An 18051-nucleotide genomic window follows, 5' to 3' on the forward strand; every position below is an offset into this window, starting at 1 on the left:
AAGAGAAATGTGGTGATATCATGTTCCCCAAAATATTGTGCACCCTAATAAACTTATCTGGGCTCAGAGACAGAACAGCTACTAGACACAAAGGCTAGAAAACGGTGGCACTCACACCTTTAATCCTAGCACTCCAGAGGTAGAAATCCCTCTGGATCTCTGTGAGTTCAAGGCCACATTGGAAATAGCCAGGCATGGTGACACACGTCCTTAATCTCATGCAGTGAGCCTTTAATTCCAGGGAGTGATGGCAAAAACAGAAAGATATATAAGGCATGAAGACCAGAAACTAGAAGCATTTGGCTGGTTAAGCTTTTGGGTTTTGAGCAGCACAGTTCAGCTGAGACCCATTCGGATATGAGGACACAGAGGCTTCCAGTCTGAGGAAACAAGATCAGCTGAGAAGTTGGCCAGGTGAGGTTAGCTGTGGCCTGTTCTGTCTCTCTGATCATCCAGTGTTCACCCTAATACCTGGCTCCAGGTTTGATTTTATTAATAAGACCTTCTAAGATTCCTGCTACAATTCCCTAATGGTTAAATTAGTTGTGAAATATGTCAGTTGCATGCCTAACTTCTGTTATTTGTGAAATATTGATGGGAATATGTTAATGGTATAAACAGATTTTTTTTTAATTAAATGACATACAGCAGTTATGATCATTTGGCTGGCCCTTCAGAGGGTAGCATATATGGAGTCAGTTTTTATTTTAAAAGAAGATAACCATCACAACAAGCATGCATTCAGAAGAGAAAAACTTAAAGGACGTTTCACATCAACAGATCATCCAGTAGCATCTCAGAAAAGGTGTGGTGGAAAGGGCTTAACAGTTGTTTTGTTTTAATATTTTGCACTTCACAATCTTGAGAGAAGATTCAACCTTTTGAGCATTTCTGCCTGCACAGCGGATCAGGTTATAAAATGCAAACTGGCGAGTATCTTCACTGTCAGATTTCAAGGCTGCCAGTCCAGACCACACAGGATAGTTCTCATTTCTTTCCTCTTTACTTTGAATCTGATCAACAAAAGGAGAGTCAAAGATCAATTATAGTTTAGTATTTTGGAGTGCACAACTTTTTAAAATGTGGAATGAATACCTGAGGAGAGGAAGGATTGCTAAACTCAGCCAAACCTATGGATTTTCATGAGAATTGAACCAAGGCACCTAGAATGTGACAAACTGATGTATGCATTTTCTGCCTGATAAACTAAAGTCTTGTGGAAGTTAAAGAAAGAACTGACAGGAAGTTACTTGATTTTAGACATGGATTTGAAAAAAGTACAAGGAAAAATCCAGTGTCCACTCAATCTCTTAAGTAATGTTACATGTCTTCAACATAGTTCCTAACTTGTCCTTTTTTTCTCAATAGGTTCTTATATTGAAACATTGTCCTCTCTTATTTTAAATCAAATAAATTCTTCATATAATGTATACACCCCAAATCTGAGATTCAATAACTCTTGCCCTTGACAGTTTTAGGTGCAAATAATCAAGGGATAACCATGCTACAAGATCTGCTCAAGTGCCTAAGTGATTGACTTTTGGACTATGAAGAGTCCTGTCCCAGTATAAATGATGAGCAGATGTTTTCTTCTGAGGTCCCTGGGATGTGCAGTTTTGAGTGAAACACCCCTTAGATGGTTGTAATTAACAGCTTCTCCTTAAATGGTGTGTCTGTGATAGTTCAGTGCCTACAGTCCTCTCTCTTTTTTTAATTCAAACATATTTCCTTTTAATAGGCATATGTCAATTGCATATATATTGTGTACACCATGGTGATTTGATATTTTCTACAATGTTTAAGATTGTAATCATAGTAGACAGATTTCTCTGTTTTTTATTTGTTCTTGCTTTTCAACTATTCTCTTTCAGTTGTACAAATAATACAGGAGATGTGGGGATGCGGAGTGGCTTGGGAAAGAGGACTGCAGGGAGAAGAGGGAGGAGGGGGGATCTGTGGATGGTAAGTGGAGTGAGTAGAAAATTTCTTAATAAAGAAAAATGAAAAAAATTATAAATACAGTTCTTTTTTTATAAAGAGACATTTTGCAAAACTCAATTCTCCTTGCCCTGGTGACTTGGTTTAGTAAGGAGAAAAATAGAGAAGTGGAAAGGACTGCTCACCTGGATGAGAATGCTCCTAACCCCCTCCAGGAGTCCATTGTTCTTTTCTTTAATGTCTCTGGCTTTGGCGAGGACTGTAGCAGGGATGTCTTTCAAGGAAGGCATTTCTTTCACTAGATGATACATGGGGACTTTCCAGGCACTCAACAAGCTTTCCACTAATTTCAGTAGGGCGATTGGCTAAGTAACCATATTTGAACAATCATATGAAAATAAGTGAAAAGGAACAGCATTAGACACAGACAGTTTTTTTTACTCAAAAGGGTTAATTAAGCTTTCTTTGTTACTTGTGCGTGCATTTAAAACATTCTTTTGTAAATTATATGATGATATGAAATATTGCCATTGACCTTGTGTATAAAACTTGAGTGAATTGAATTCATAAATTCTAGTAGAGTACTTTAAAGTTGTTAGCAAAGTAATAGCATTTATTTTTATTTATTTATTTATTTATTTGGAGCTGAGGATAGAACACAGGCCTTTGTACTTGCTAGGCAAGTGCTCTACCACTGAACTAAATCCCCAATCCCTATAGTAATAGCTTTTATTAAATGTATTCTCATCTCAGCTCTGCCTTCCCTGCTTTCTTTCATTAATTCATCATTATTGTAATAAGAATTATAGAGACAAAATGCTATAGCCCTTAAGCCGTATATAGAATATGCATTCTAAGTATGGGGTTATGCAAGGATATACAATAAAGTTTAGTTTAAATTACCTTGAGATCATTTATGGCAGGAGATCAGAAATGAGAGGTGATAAAGATTAGGAATTAAATGAGATGTGTGATATGTAACCTTGTCAGCATGCTGGGGGGATGGTTACGAACTGGGGAACATCTTAGAATGTTAACTGTGCTCCTTTCTTTAGCTGACTTTCAGGTGTGAAAATCAGCAGAAAAGGCAGAACAATCAGTTAGGAATCAACACTTGGGATCAGAAACATAAGTAGAACCAGGGGGTGGAAAGAAGTGGTAAATGAGTTAGTAACATAAAGAGCTGTCAACATGGTCCATTAGCAACATAAGATAAATACAACCACATTGGCATTGTATAAATCCACATTACTGCCCTTAACAGTGTCAATGATAATTTAACTTTTTCTATATGATATGTGGATCCGTAAGTTTTGGCATTGAAAGAGGGTCCTCGCCATAAAGGATTTATAGATTTGTTAAATGTTACTTGTCAGATTTTCCTTACAATTTATGAACTATATAATAAAATTTCTTTTTGTTACTCACTCCATGTCCATTTCTTGCAGACATTGTTCTCATACTCAATATATTGACTACAATAACTTATAGTATGGCAAAGCCAGTGTGAAAGAAATGCTAAGGGTGGGGACTCACATGTGTCTGCAGAGCTTTATTCCTGGGAAGATCAAGAGAAGATGTGTGGCATTTTTTGAGGTTCTTGCTAATGAGCTGGTGGCTCTGGGCATACTGACTATCCTGGAAATGATAAAATATTCAGTTAGTTGGTGACTAGAAATTGTGTAAATGAATCAATGATCAACACATTAATGAATTTGATAGATGTTTCATTTTACAAATAAAATATTAATATAGTAAGGAAACGAGCCATTTAACTACATTTACATTCAATCTGTAGTCTTATTTTTCTATTCATATAACTTCTAAATTCCCAAACTCCCTCCTATTTACTATTCTTAGCTTTGCTACTCAGCAAAAACCAGCAAGGCTACCAAGTACCAATTTTTTAAAGTATCATTTGTAATAAATGGCATGGTAAACAATTTTTCTTACAAATACCTTGGCATCTACACAGGCATTCCTCATTTAGTTCATTAAGAATAACAAAAAAACTATTGTATTAATAACGACAAAAATAAGTTATACTCTATGCATAATATACTAGAAAATATTAAGCCATGAACCAATTAAAATTGAAAATTAATAGATTTTTTTGTATTCTCATCAATATTTATTTGTTATGTACTTCTAAATCTTTATTTTGTAAAATATCTATTATTCAAAACTACTATTAATGACATTTGGCAGTTTGAACGAAATTTTAGGATGATTCTGAATGTCCTAAGTGACCCATCAGGAAATTTAAATGGCAGAAACAATAATATGCGAAATTAATGTTAGGAATATATAGGCTTTGCAAGGACTGAGCCAACTTCTGACAAGCCCATTAATGTAGAGCAATCATCATTGCTTGTTACTTCATTGACTGGATCAGAACATATGCCATGAAGCCTTAAAGATGTCTTCATCATGAATACCTGACCTAGTTCCCTGCATCAGACCCTTTGTTATTAAATTACATATCTTGACTAGTTTAAAATTATTAGTAACATTTGTGAATATGAAGATTGAATATTAATTTTCTTTTTCTCCTAACATGGCCTCAGTGTCTTTAACTCGATTTAACCTTTGCAAGTCACTACAATACATTCTTCTCTTGTAGATAATATAAAATCTAAATGAGAGTAATGCAAACAAAGACTGCCTACCAGATACTTGAAAGAGAGTCAAATCTTTCCTCAGCATGCCTTGTGTATATTCATGTCACAACAATGAATTAATAAAAATTTAACAATAGCGAAAAAAAGATTATATCTAGCATTCCATGAGACTGCCCTATTTTCTGGTTCATAATCTTGTAGCCTCTATTTTTTTTTTCTACCTATGAAGCTACATTGTTTGAAGTTTGGACCACGATGCTTTCCACTTTAGACTATACTATAAACTAACCATTTCAATGGAGAAACAATTTGGTAAGAAGCTGGAAGTAAGGGGGCAGTACTTACGAATTCAGTGAACATTTCAAATGCTTGTTTACTTATGTGCTCAGACAAACTGACTGCTCGATCAAGCATTTCTCCCAAAGGAGCAAAGCAGCGCCCATTCCTCATTAAACACATGGGCACTGAGGCCACATCCTCCCACAGGAGCAGGTTGGACATCAGTAGTAGAAGCAGCGACCCTGTTAAAGGAGAATAATGACTGTGAGATCTAGTCATCTGAGTTTATCAACAGTGACGTCATCAATCTAAGCCTTTGCTAACAGTGGCCTCCTTTGTACAAATTGTTGTTTAATTTTGTGAGAATAATGAGCATTTTCCAAGGCAGATATTCAAGTAGAGGATTATACTTTCTTATATTCATATTTCGTAATATGAGTGTCTCTTGGCAGTTCTTTATTACTCCTGGAGACTTACTTCTGCAGTCTCCAAACTTTTGGAGTCTAACTTAAGTGTGCCAGTGTGTGTTCAAGCCTAACTCTTCAGATAGTCGAAGGTCTTGTGGTTCTCTGCTGGTTTTCAGTAACACCACTCATGAATTTGTATTATTTTTAATAAAATTGTTAATTTTATTTTATGTGTAGCAGTTTTTTATCTGTGTGTGTGTATGTGTGTGTGTCTGTGAGTGTGTGTGTGTGTGTGTGTGTGTGTGTGTGTGTGTGTGTGTGTGTGAGAGAGAGAGAGAGAGAGAGAGAGAGAGAGAGAGAGAGAGAGAGAGAGAGAGAGAGAGAGAGAGAGAGAGAGACATGCCTGGTACCCAAAGAGGCCAGAAGAAGGGGTCAGTTTTTCTGGGATTAAAGATAAAGTTGTGAGCAGCCAAGTTGGTGGTAGAAACAAAACCCAGATCCTGTTCATTAAAAGCAATTGTTTTTATCCACTGAGCCATCACTCTAGTCCCTTAATTTCTAACTTGAATTCAGTGTCTAATATTAGTACTTTGAACACCAATGTAAGAAGAACAGTTCTGTTTCTGGGTTTATTTTCATGGCAAAATGGGAATAAACTCATGATTATTTATTTACAAATACTTATGACAAAGAGAATGGTGTTATGAAAATGAAGTCACATTGTGGAACTTCCAGCTCAGTGTAATAATGTCATGCATTTCTTCTTTTGTTAAAATGTCCATACTTTTCTTCTGAATTTATGGTTTCTACCAACCATGATGATGAAATAGATTGCATGTAGATATTCTACATTTTTTATTGTCTCTCCCCTCAGTCGTTTGAGGAGTCACCACACTGACAGTGGAGTTCTTGGCCAGCACCTGAGGCTTGTGTTGTGGCAGGCTGTCAGCATCCTACACTGCTACACACTGTCCATGTGGTTGGATAACACAGGCCAGGCGGTAAGAAGTTGCTTTTATCTTCTTCGTGTAAAACAGTTACAAAGTGTTTTCTAATGAGCTGGATTGGTGTCATAATCAACTCATTTTTCATAAAAAAAAAAACCCATAACACATGGATAATTTATAGTCTCAATACTATGAATTACCATCAATGTCCCAAAGTGGAAATTTTATGCACCTTCAGTGACACCAATCTGAGAAGACTCCTTGACCCTCAGAAGCTGTGATAAATGGAGTTGGATATGCACATCAGAAATTTAGAAACTTGATAAAATTTATAATGGAAAACACAAACTAAATATGCAAAATAACTAAAACTATCAAAATACTCTGTGGTATACAGATAAACAGGAACCTTTTCAAATAAAATAAAAATATTTGGATAATTCCTATTATAGAAGAAAGCTGTTCAAAAGCCATGAAAGTTTTCCAAATTTATTTTATACATTGGAGATATTTATTTGTAAAATAAATATAAGCATATATGCATATCTTTAATTTATCATCTGAAAGATTTTCACAATCTAAGTGGAGTAAAAGGAGCTAAGGGTTTTGGCTTATAACTTCATAAAATTTAAAAACTTGCCTTTGTGAAATGTTTGGATGTTAATAATTCATTTTACTTGGAAATATTAGCAAGAAAATAAAGATAAATATTAGCAAAGCGTCCGTTGTATTAAAGAGTACTTTGCTTGACTGAAATTCTCAAAGCTGTAGAGAGCCACATCTGCTAGCTTTATCTATTCTGTGGAGAAAACTGAAAATATGATTCAGTTCATTCAAGTCAAGCAAGACCCAGAAATCAGAATATGTTATAGTCTTCCTTCTACAGTTGTAACAAATTGTACCCACTTTTGTTGTTACTCTGACTAGAAATACCAATGTTTGCAAGTTTGGCTCTATGAGGTGAATCATTCCATGTTCTGGAACTCTCTTCAATACGAATTATTAAAATGACTCACTGCTGGTCTCTACCACTAGAGACAGGTGCTGTTCCTGTTTTCCACTCAGGGCAACTAAGCCTATGCAAAATGTCTCTAGTGATTGCTGGTTGTCTCCAGATAAGAAGACTTCCCTTTCAGAGCCATTGATACATCAGTGCACTGTGCAGTTGTTTTCTAGAGCAATAGTTAGAAATTATTTCTCAGCTCCTTCTGACTTCTCTGGTGGACAATTTCCATTCACTGCATATATGAGAACAATAACACACACACACACACACACACACACACACACACACACACACATACACACCCCTACACAGGCAGGCATGCATGAATGCACACATATGCATACATGCACAGCACATGCACGCGCATACACACACACACACACACACACACACACACACACACACACCAAAACAACCAAACCCAAGAACAACAACAAACCTCTCCAAACCAGTTTCATTTTAAAATAAGGCAATGTTTAATTAAGGTCACCTGGAGGAATTCTGGCGAAGAGTCACTGACATGAGCAGAGTTGAATTAAAGATATCTCTACCTCTACAGAGTCTATTAAAGCTTGGGAACCAGAACACCATGTAGGAACAACACCCCCAAAATAAAACTGCCCAATGCAGCTTTGTAAATCAATGTAATGTGTAAGGTGGTCATTTGAAAGCACCTTAGTAATGAGTTACTTACAAAAGCCTGGATGAGTTAAAGACAGCTGCATCTCTGAGGAGTCCCACAGCAGCACGGCTCCAACTTAAGAAATCTTCTCCACAACAATCATACCTAAAGTTAATTTTCCCTCCTATATAGTGTTTCACACTATCCCCAAGGCCATATACTGCCAGGGGCAGGAGGAAGTAATATGCAAATCCAAGTTGAGGATACCTTGACTCTCCCCCCTCAGGGGCTGTTTTACAGCCTAATTGTCATGATGATTAACCTATGTATAACTGCATTGCTTATTTTATTCTAAGTATGTGGTTAGAGTCCAAATTGCATTGTAATTCACACCAGTAAACTCTGCTTCAAGAAGATATGTGACTTTTCTTCATGTGCCCAAAGCATTCATTATTTTCTTTATCTTCTTATATTTTAGTTATTACTTCTGAAATTTTCACTGAATCTTAGGTGTGTCAAAATATTGATTTCATTGTCTTTGGAGCACTGGGAAGAAGGTCAAGAATGAGTCAGAAATTCTGAACAATTTAGCCTTGTGAGTCTTTTTCCAATATCCTTGGAACACTGATTAGCATTTGCCTTTAAATGGTAAGCACATAAGAGCATAGTGTAGGGCCAGATACAAATGTTTAGAGGGACTTTTGGTAGGTAATCACATTCATTATAAGAAAAAACAGCAAAGACCTTCTAGTTGGAGCCTATGATAGCCCCACTTATAGACTTTCAGTCAGATTTACATGAATATACATGGGTTATATCCATGGAATTAGACTTAAATCCAAATGTGCTTGTCTATGTACCAGTATTAGATAAATCTGTACATCCTGCTTGGCTTGGTAATGTCACTGACTTTGGCTGAACAGCTTCCTTAATGACATTTCCTGGCAGTAGCCAGGATACTTACATTTGGTCCTATGGAAGTCAAATACTAGCATTAGATCTTCTGCCTGATGGATTTATACACTTCAAGCAATCATGACTTGTGGCATCTCATTCTATGGTCTCTTATATTTAGTATTGCTTACATCTAATCCACTGACAGTTTATTACATAAGTAGTCAATAGGGCCGTGCTATTGTATAACTCATAAGAAGCCAGTAACTGGACCTTGTGATATTTCAGTAACTTTGTAGTTTGACTTATACTTCTTCCAACAATGGCAGGTTACTGCCTTCAAATTAACTGTTGTCTTTGCTTACAGAAGGCCCTTGAAATATTTACAATACTAGATGCTATCTTTATATAGTCAACCCTTGCAGATGGTTATCAGAATCATCAATGGCCTGGTATTCTCTGTCACAAACAAATGCAAGTTGGAATGAATTCAGCGTATACAGGAATCATTACAAATGAAAACAGTTATTACATTATACTATACAATGAAAAGATCTCATTTGTTTTGTTTCCTCCAAAGAGTGAAATTGTGGACAACATGGTATACCCCAGGCAGTGCCTTATATGGCTGTAGATACTATCCCATATTCCTTCTTTTTGCAAGGGAATGTTTCATTTTTGACGTTGTACCAATCTAACAATAAGAATCTCACAATCAAGAAATTGCCTTGAGTCAAAGTAGAAATAGTAGATGAATGAGCAGTATTGAAACTCTGATTCACTATGAGGACTCATGAATAGGCCCAATGAGTCATGTACTATGACAAGGGTATTAACCATGCGGAAAGGGACAGAAAAGTTTTGCATAAAATGTTATAGTTATGTGTCATGTTGACAGAGGTTAGAACTGTGATTGCTAATATAGATTGGCAGCTGGATAGGCTCTAGAATCCCCTAAGAGACAAAACTCTGGGTAGTTTCATGAGGAAGAGTCTATACCTTGCTACCTTAGGCAAGAGGACCGATTTATGAGCAGCATCACTCCATGGGTTGTGTCTCAGACTGAAAGAAAACGACAAGGTAAGTGTAAAAACAGCATTGTCCCTGCAGCTTCCTGAGGGTGGGAGCAATATGACCAGCTGTGTCATCTGCCCTGCTATGATGACATTCCACTGCAATATTAGCCACAATTAACTCTACCATATCAAAATTGCCTTTATCAGATCACTGAAAAATGGGGTTTGTGCAAATGTCATCACCCACTAAATGTCAGTGCTCATCATCTTGAGGCACTTCCCAGAACAACTGGTGCTTTGGTGTATGCAGCTTATATTATTTTTGCTGGCCAGGGGCATGACTTGTGTTGGCCATGAGGAAGTGGGGAACCAGGTCCATTCTTGTTTGCAGATCCTTGCCATTTCACCTGGCTACTTGTGTAAGACTGGCTTCAGGCTGACCCCGTGGCCACATCCTGTTTATTAGCCATACATGTCTGCTGAAAGGGCCCAGAGCTAGAAGAGCAATGTTCACATTCAATAGGTCTTCTTTTCCATGATTGCAAAACTCAACCTGATTTCATGTCTTTAGATGACTCTTTTCAATGCTGGAACACACTGTATTGTAACTGGCTCCTACCCATGTTACAGATCTTTTACTATACATTTTACACTGTATGATGTGTTTGGTAGAGATAATTGTCCACTCGTAGCTTAAGTTAAATCCATTCCACTTTTATGTTACTATGTCTATAGCTATATCCTGCTGATTGCTGTCTGTTAAATCCTACAATTGTTATTTGTTAAGGATTTATGCTCTCTTAGTTGAACATTCAGCAAAACAGTAGTTTTCAGTGTGTTAGTGGGAATTCAATACATCTGTAAATTAACAGTGAGAGATTAGTCAGCAGTGCTCTGTGCCCATATATGCCAGTGACAATGACCATTCTGCAAATAAAATGCCTGAATGGATTCCCATTAATGGCATCTCCTTCACCACAGCAACAGGTTCACTGCTAACACCTGTACCTCCTTCTGTCTTCAGTGAACTGAACTCTCAACATTCTCATCTTTAAGAAACATTTTAGTGTGACATCCAGCCCTCAGTCAAACTGTCCCTAGAAACTATACTTGAAGGCGACCCCAGTCTCCCAACATGCTTCTTTCCATGTGTACTTTTCCCACTCTTTTTCTTATTCATTGCGTTTCATTCACTTTAGCACTTTACCAGCCCAGTTTTCACACTAGGCATCATTATTCTGATCTTCCTAGACCTTACTGTTCCCTCTACTGTGGTCCAGACAGGAGATATTCTGAAGAGAAACACAGGAGTCCCTCCTTATATGTTTCACACAATTATCATGTTTGTACTCACAAATTCCCTTCTTATCAGGCATACTGCAGTTGGGAGCTGATGCCTATCTGAGAAAATATTCAACAGTCTCCCAAATTCTGTTCAATAAAGAGATGGATTGAACAACAAAAGGCATCTGCCAGGAATGGAATTTAGCTAGAATTCTGGCCAGAGAAACATAGCTTAGATTTCACATCCCCTATACTAAAAATTGCAATGGAAATGTTCAAAGTGTATTTGAAATCCTTATTACACAATACAATAAAACAGAAAATATCCACTATTCAAGCCTCAGATCAATTTAATAGTTTATCTAGTGTCATCATTTATTTCAATGTTACTATACATGGCTACAAAAGCTTGTTGTTAGCAAAATGTGAAGGTAAAAAGTAAACAAAATCTGAACAAGTGAATCTAAACTGGTCAAAACAGAGCAGCAAATAACGTGAGTGCTCTGTCAAGCAAAATATGAATGATCCTATTCCACAAAGCGTTCAATAAAAACAGTCTTTACAAATGGGAAACATGAGCAGAAGTTTATCAGCATCTCAAAACAGTTCACCAGGGACTCCCTAGCTTTTGAAAATGAATAACTTGACTATTATTGACAAGAAAGGAAATAGATAACTACAACATTCTTTCCAAGCTCGAAAGTTACTTTCTCTTCATATTCTTCAGTATGGACTTGTAGGCAACCAACACCCTAAGGTGACTGACCTGGGAGAAAACATCATAACACATGGAGTTCCTATACTATAATCTCTGGAAGCAGTTACTTAATAAAATCTTTTCTCTAGGGTGCATTAAGGCTAAATTGCTGATGGGTACATAGTTCCATAAACCTGTTGCTTCATTTTTCCATTTTTCCCCAAATTTGGGGAAAACAATTTGATAAAAGAAATTACATTTACTCATTTTATCCTGTTTAAACATGTTGATGGAGAAATCTATCTAATAGAATTCACTCTTCTGTGCATGCTATCATCTTACAATTTATCCAGTTATTGAAATCAATTATATCACTTTTAGATATGAATGTGAGAGAATTTCAAGAGTGCATTCTTAGGATCAAAGTAGCCAGTCACCCAAGTTGCCCTCATCCTCTATTACAAACAAGTACAGATTATGCTGAGTATATGATCCTAGCCAATGTTTACCGTAGCAGCTGTTGCTGTTGCTGGGTCTACTTCTTTGGTAGTTGGAGACAGAAAATTTTTCTATCTTCTTTTTAGTTGCTCTTGGTTCCCCAATCCCTAAATGCCTGACAAACCCAGTAATTCTTTAATATAAAAAATAGATAAATGATGTGACTTTATCTTTTTTTTTATAATATTTCTGTTCCATTTTGGGATTCAGCAAAAGATTGTGTTTATTATAGTAAGACATGCATTGCTAGATGTGTATGAGAGAGATTGTCATGGAACTTAGATTTGTGAAAGGCTAAATCAATCAAGAAGTGTGAAAAAAGAAATGATAAAAGGAGACACTTAAAGGAAAACATGTCAATAATTATGCTCATCTCAAACCAGAGTTTTATATAAGATGTTAGTAGTATGATAGAGGCTATGCTCCTGGACCCTGTGAGTCTGTAAGGCCCGAGTAAGAGTGAATTGATTATGCTTCCATAGGAAATCAATGATTATGTTTTTCTTCTGTGAAGAATTACACTGTACTTTTTATGTAGACTATATTGAATGTGTAGGTTGTTTTTGGTAGGGTGGCTACTTTCATGTGTTAATTCTACCAATCCACTAGCATCTGAGGTCTTCCCATCTTCTGGTGCCTTCTTTAGTGTTTTAAAGTTTTCATTTCATTTCTCAGGGTTAAATTCATGCTAAGATATTTTTTAGCATAGAGTGAATTGTATTATTTCACTGATTTTACTCTCTGTATGCTTATTAAGTATGTATAGAAAGATACTGGTTATTGTGTGTTAATTTTGTGTCCTGCTTTTTGCTGAACGTATTTATCATTGTGGGAATTTTCTAGTAGAGTCCTTAGGGTCTTTAATATATAGAATTATACTGCCTCTAAATAAGAATATTTTGGCTTCTTCCTTTCTTATTTGTATCTCCTTCATCTTCTTCATGACTCTTATAGCTCTGGCTCAGACTTCCCTATTTTTTGGAATATTTTGAGGGATAATTGCAATATTTTGAATTGGCAATTCTTTGAAGATATGGTAGAATTCTGCATTAAATCCACCCAGCCTTGTGCAATTTTTAATTGGGAGATTTAAAATTAGTGCTCCTATCCCATCAGATGATGTGAGTCTACTTTAATTATTTTCGCATCTTGATTTAACTTTTGTATGTTATATACATCTACAAATTCATCATACCCTTTCATATTTTTCTAAGTTGATGGAATATAAATTTTTAGAAGTGCCCTTATGGTTTGCAGAATTTCTTCTGTGTTTCTATTTCCTCTTTTATCTCTAATTTTATTAGCTGTATTCTGTATCTTTATTTAATTTGGCTAAAATTTTGCCAATATTTTAATATTTTCAAAGAACAGATTGTTTCATTGATTTGTTTTTAAAATTTCTGTTTCATTGATTCATTTTTAAAATTTTGTTTTATCAATTTCAGATCTGATTTTGATATCTATTTCTGTCCACTTTTTGGAGGATGTTGTTTGTTCTTTTTTTTTCTAATATGCTCAGGTGTATCATTTAGTTACTGATTTGAGATATCTCATAATTTTTGATGTCATACAGTTGTATAAACTTTTTCTATTAATACTTTTTCACAATGTCTCATAGATGTTTTATATATTGTGCTTCATTTTTATTTAATTCTAGAAACTCCTGCAGTAAAAGTTAAATCCTCAATACTTTTATAGATTTCCTTGTAGGAGTCCTTTAGCATAGTTTGCCAGGGTGAACATCCTTACATACAGTGGTAGCTACTGCGTTTTTATTGTACTTGTAGTAGCAAGTTCAGTTTCATGATTAAGAAAGTTCCTGGGCCCAGTGCTAAAATAAATTTGTGATAGTACTGAATGAATTTTTCCTTGGACTGGAGATGTAGCAGATGGAGGGATAAACTATTTGTATTCTCTTACATCACAGACTTCAATCTGCCATTCAGCCTGATTTGGCTTCTAGTCCACCATCTGGATCAACTTCAGATCATGACTAAGATCACTATTAAAAAAGCAGCAATACTACTAAGAACTTAGAAATATCGGAATACCTTTAAAAAGTCAGTCATTTCTAGAAGCCAACATTCACAGTGAAATTGCAGGAAAGACAGTTATTATAGAGCTTTACCATGAGTAAACAATAACTACTTTTATAAAAAGAAAATTGTAGTGTAACAAGCATTACTAAATAGCTGAAGACTCCTCTAATAACTTACATCCACTATGTTCCTTTGAATTCATATCATCACAGCACCATCCTAGATGCATTCTGTATACTTTCTTCATTCTGTGTAATAAGTTTCTTTTGGTCTACTTTCCACTTCATCTAACATTAAAGTGTTTAATACATCCCCACCTTCCTCTTCTGGTTCAAGTCCCACAGCAGGGAATTCAGAGAAGAACTCAGCTTCGTCACTTCCTACTTCTCAATGTCTGTTCCTTTCACTTTATCAGAATGTAGTGAAAGATTGTGAAAAGAGTGGAAAGTCTCCCACAAACAACTTATTTGGTGAAAAAAAAATAACCCTTATTGCTGACAAAGTCTCAGCTTGAATTCATACTTGGTGGCAGTTGTCTCTTTCATGGCACAAACCACTTCCATGTGCAGTTCTCTGTATTATGCTCTTATTCTCAATGTATTTCCTGTCATTCCTATCTGGGGCTGCTCCAAATAGACAAGGAAATGGATAATTTGGGAGGAACTCATATTCCTCTGTTCAGTCAGGGTTAAAAGGGAACCATCTCATTGTCACCTGGTGTCCCAGTTGTTTTTCCAGAATGTGCCCTTGCTCTCATTGCCTCTAGGCTATCTGGTTGCCACTGCTTCTCTCCCATATCCTTGCCTGCTGAAAAGGCCAAGGGTTGCGCAAAGATTTTCCAGACCCAAAGGCTGTCATTTTCTTACAAACAAATATGTCACCCTTACCCTTGTGCCATCAGACAAAACTCTCCACCTCTTGGGTACACCATGAGTCCCAGGAGCAAATGCACCTTTGACATATATTCTTTCAGCAGAGAAAAGCTCACAGCGTATTATCTGGGACAAGATGCTCCCCTAGCTTAAGAAATGGTAGAGCACTTTCATCTGCATGGCTCTGTATCTACACCCATTTCATCTGCATGGCTCTGTATCTACATCCATCCATAGCTGCTCCATGATTCAGATGGACTTTAGGCTTACCAATTTGATTCTCGTTGATCTTGAGTTCACCAAAGATTCAGATTTCTACAAATTGGAAGATCATCTAATCATTGATTAGAGAAAGATTCACCTCTTTCTCTAATCAATGATTTCTTGTTGGGAACTTAGAGCCTCCCCAGGCTCACTCCTAAAATTTTCTGAAGAAGTTTGCTTTGAGTTCATGGTAATTCTTGATCTATTTTTTTGAGCAATCCTCCTTTACTGTTTTTTCACTCCCTTTTTCAACTCATCTTGATTGCTTTAGAACTTCTCAAATCAAATATACAGAACAGTCTCTGTCACTGAGATCCAGAAAAATGTCACTTGCTCTATATATGATCTATGCTGAATCCCTGGCTGGAGAGGAGATACTCTAAAGATAAACACTGAAGTCTTACCCTTTATTCACCAGTCTGTTAGGTTTGCACTTACAAAATTAGTAGATTTGTCAGCAATGTGGGAATTTAAAGATCAATAATACCTTCAAAAGACTGTTGAAAATCTTCCATCTCCAGCTGTGAAAGAAATGCACCACGCACCCTTATTTGCCAGACCTACAATTAGTGAAGATCTCATATCTCTGAATATTTGTATCTATAATAAAGATTGCAGACAGCCTGGGTCACTGGTTCCCTTGTTCTTAAGATTGTACCAGTGCATTTTTGTAATATCTCTGATTGTAAATGATGTGGTACATATCTATGGCTTTGGATAAATGACAAGAAAGTAACAGGCTTTATTGAGGGGATTAACTTGTAGAACTTTCTCCCTTCCTCCATCTTTTTGTCCAGGCTAAATCAAGTCACTTGATTTTTTGGCAAATTTTTCCCCAAATCTTTGATAGCCAAAAACAGAGGCAGCAGGCTTATTGACCTAGGTGCCAAGAGTAGCTTTATATTAGTATAACCGGAAGTCTAAGTTTGATTAACTGTTCACTGTAGTTATAATGGAGGGAATCCCACCTGGTGGGGTGTTTTACCCCAGTTCAATCATACTCAGGTGATGAATTACACAGAGAAGAATTTTTAGAGAAAAGAGGTTTGTGAAAGAACTTTCTAATTATTCATTTTATTGCCTATTAATAGTAGTCTGGTTATCTAGTTTTATGCATTGGGAAGTTCTTATAGTCCAGATATGTATTGTTTTGTGTTCTTAGTGTATATTTATAAAAAAAAATACTTTTGTTGAGTGTCTTTTCATTATCTAACACTTTGCTTGCCAGGGCACTCACTTTCCTTTTACATGTAGTCTGGTTTTGTATTTCATTGTTCAAGTTTTGGTTTAATCTCAGTCTCCACATTTCAGTGACAGACAAACATTGAGAGTCATCTTGGTAAAGTGCATAATAAGTAGGAACAGGAGATAAATCATCTGGAAAGCCTGAGGCCTGAATCATGGATAGAGTACTGTCTTTGTTAGTTTGTACAATAAAGATTCACATAAATATTTTAGAATTTCTATAGGAATTTTATAGGGATATGAAATTATCAATTTGCGCTTCCTAATTCTAGCTTAATTGCATTCATGGCTAACTTCTTTACTGACAGTCTATTTTGTGATAAGCAAAGATTGGAAGGCTGCCCCATATTCAATCATAGAACAGCATCAGCTCCCAAATTATTTATGTCTAGTAAAGAAACTAAATTCTGGAACATTGAAAAAGGATATACTATGAGAGGTGCAATAGACAGTGGATGAACCCATGCATTTTTCTCTTTAGAATATCTCTTCTCTTGTATTGACAACTTTTAAAGACAAGAGAGCCTTAATGAATCTGTGTAACAGTGGCTGGTGTTTAAAATAGATATGTATATGCCATGTTTTCTTGATATCCATGGGAGCCCTGCCCTTTTATGAATAGAAGTAGATTGTGGGGGGCAGAAGGGAGGTGGGGCATGGGGACTGGGAGGAGACGGTGGGGGGGACTGTGGTCAAGATGTAAAATGAATGAATGAATGAGTGAGTGAATGAATAAACCTAATGAGAAATTAAAAAATAAAATAAAATAGACCTGTATGGTATGAAAGTAATTGAAGTATGGAGACTTAGGAAAAAATGAAAATGCAATAAGTTCACAGAAAGAAGAATTTGAGGCCACTTAGGATAGCTCAGAAGCAGAAATTCTGGAGAAAGTTTGACAGAGGTTCAGATGAACACAAGTGTTTCAGGAATGTTTTAATGTTGAGAGGACAGTTCACTGACAAGAATTCTAAAATGCTGGTACTGAATCTCTTAATGTAGTAGGGGGTTTCTCATTGTATGGAATCACTCCAAAGTCAGGTGTTCTCAAATCCCTTTGAGCTGTTGTTCCATTGGGTTTGAGACCTCCCATAAAAGAATACAGCCTATTATCATTTCTCTTGGTTACCCATATCAACTTGATTGTAAGATCCTATTACTGAAGACATTACACATAGAGATACCATGCTTGATTGACTTAGATATATCATCTCTACTGCATAGCCTTCATAGTGTCAGAAGGTGCATGTTACTGGGGAAGAGAAGTAATCAGCAGCCTTTCCCAGTTATGAACCCTTAAAGCTATAGTGACTGCTGGACTGCAAGCTAAGCTCATTTTTGCAGTAACAGCACAAATGTAATAGGAATATCTGACTATTTCCTAATTAGATTGAAGGTGTTTCCCCACAAGACAAAACTAAT

The 18051-nt window shown here is 36.3% G+C and overlaps 1 protein-coding gene across 1 annotated transcript; it reads right to left on the reverse strand.

Moving 5' to 3' along the window:
- Window positions 1-651: 651 nt before the first annotated feature.
- On the reverse strand, window positions 652-7996 carry LOC114701853 (prolactin-2A1-like). Its single transcript, XM_028882050.2, has 5 exons — window positions 7893-7996; window positions 4905-5080; window positions 3475-3576; window positions 2124-2303; window positions 652-1013 (listed from the first exon to the last, which is right to left on the reverse strand). Exons 1-5 carry the CDS (start codon window positions 7921-7923, stop codon window positions 822-824), a joined length of 681 nt encoding a protein of 226 aa, XP_028737883.1. The 5' UTR covers window positions 7924-7996; the 3' UTR covers window positions 652-821.
- Window positions 7997-18051: the final 10055 nt, after the last annotated feature.

Source organism: Peromyscus leucopus, chromosome 5 (genome assembly GCF_004664715.2).
Source record: "Peromyscus leucopus breed LL Stock chromosome 5, UCI_PerLeu_2.1, whole genome shotgun sequence".
Taxonomy (NCBI): Eukaryota; Metazoa; Chordata; class Mammalia; order Rodentia; family Cricetidae; genus Peromyscus; species Peromyscus leucopus.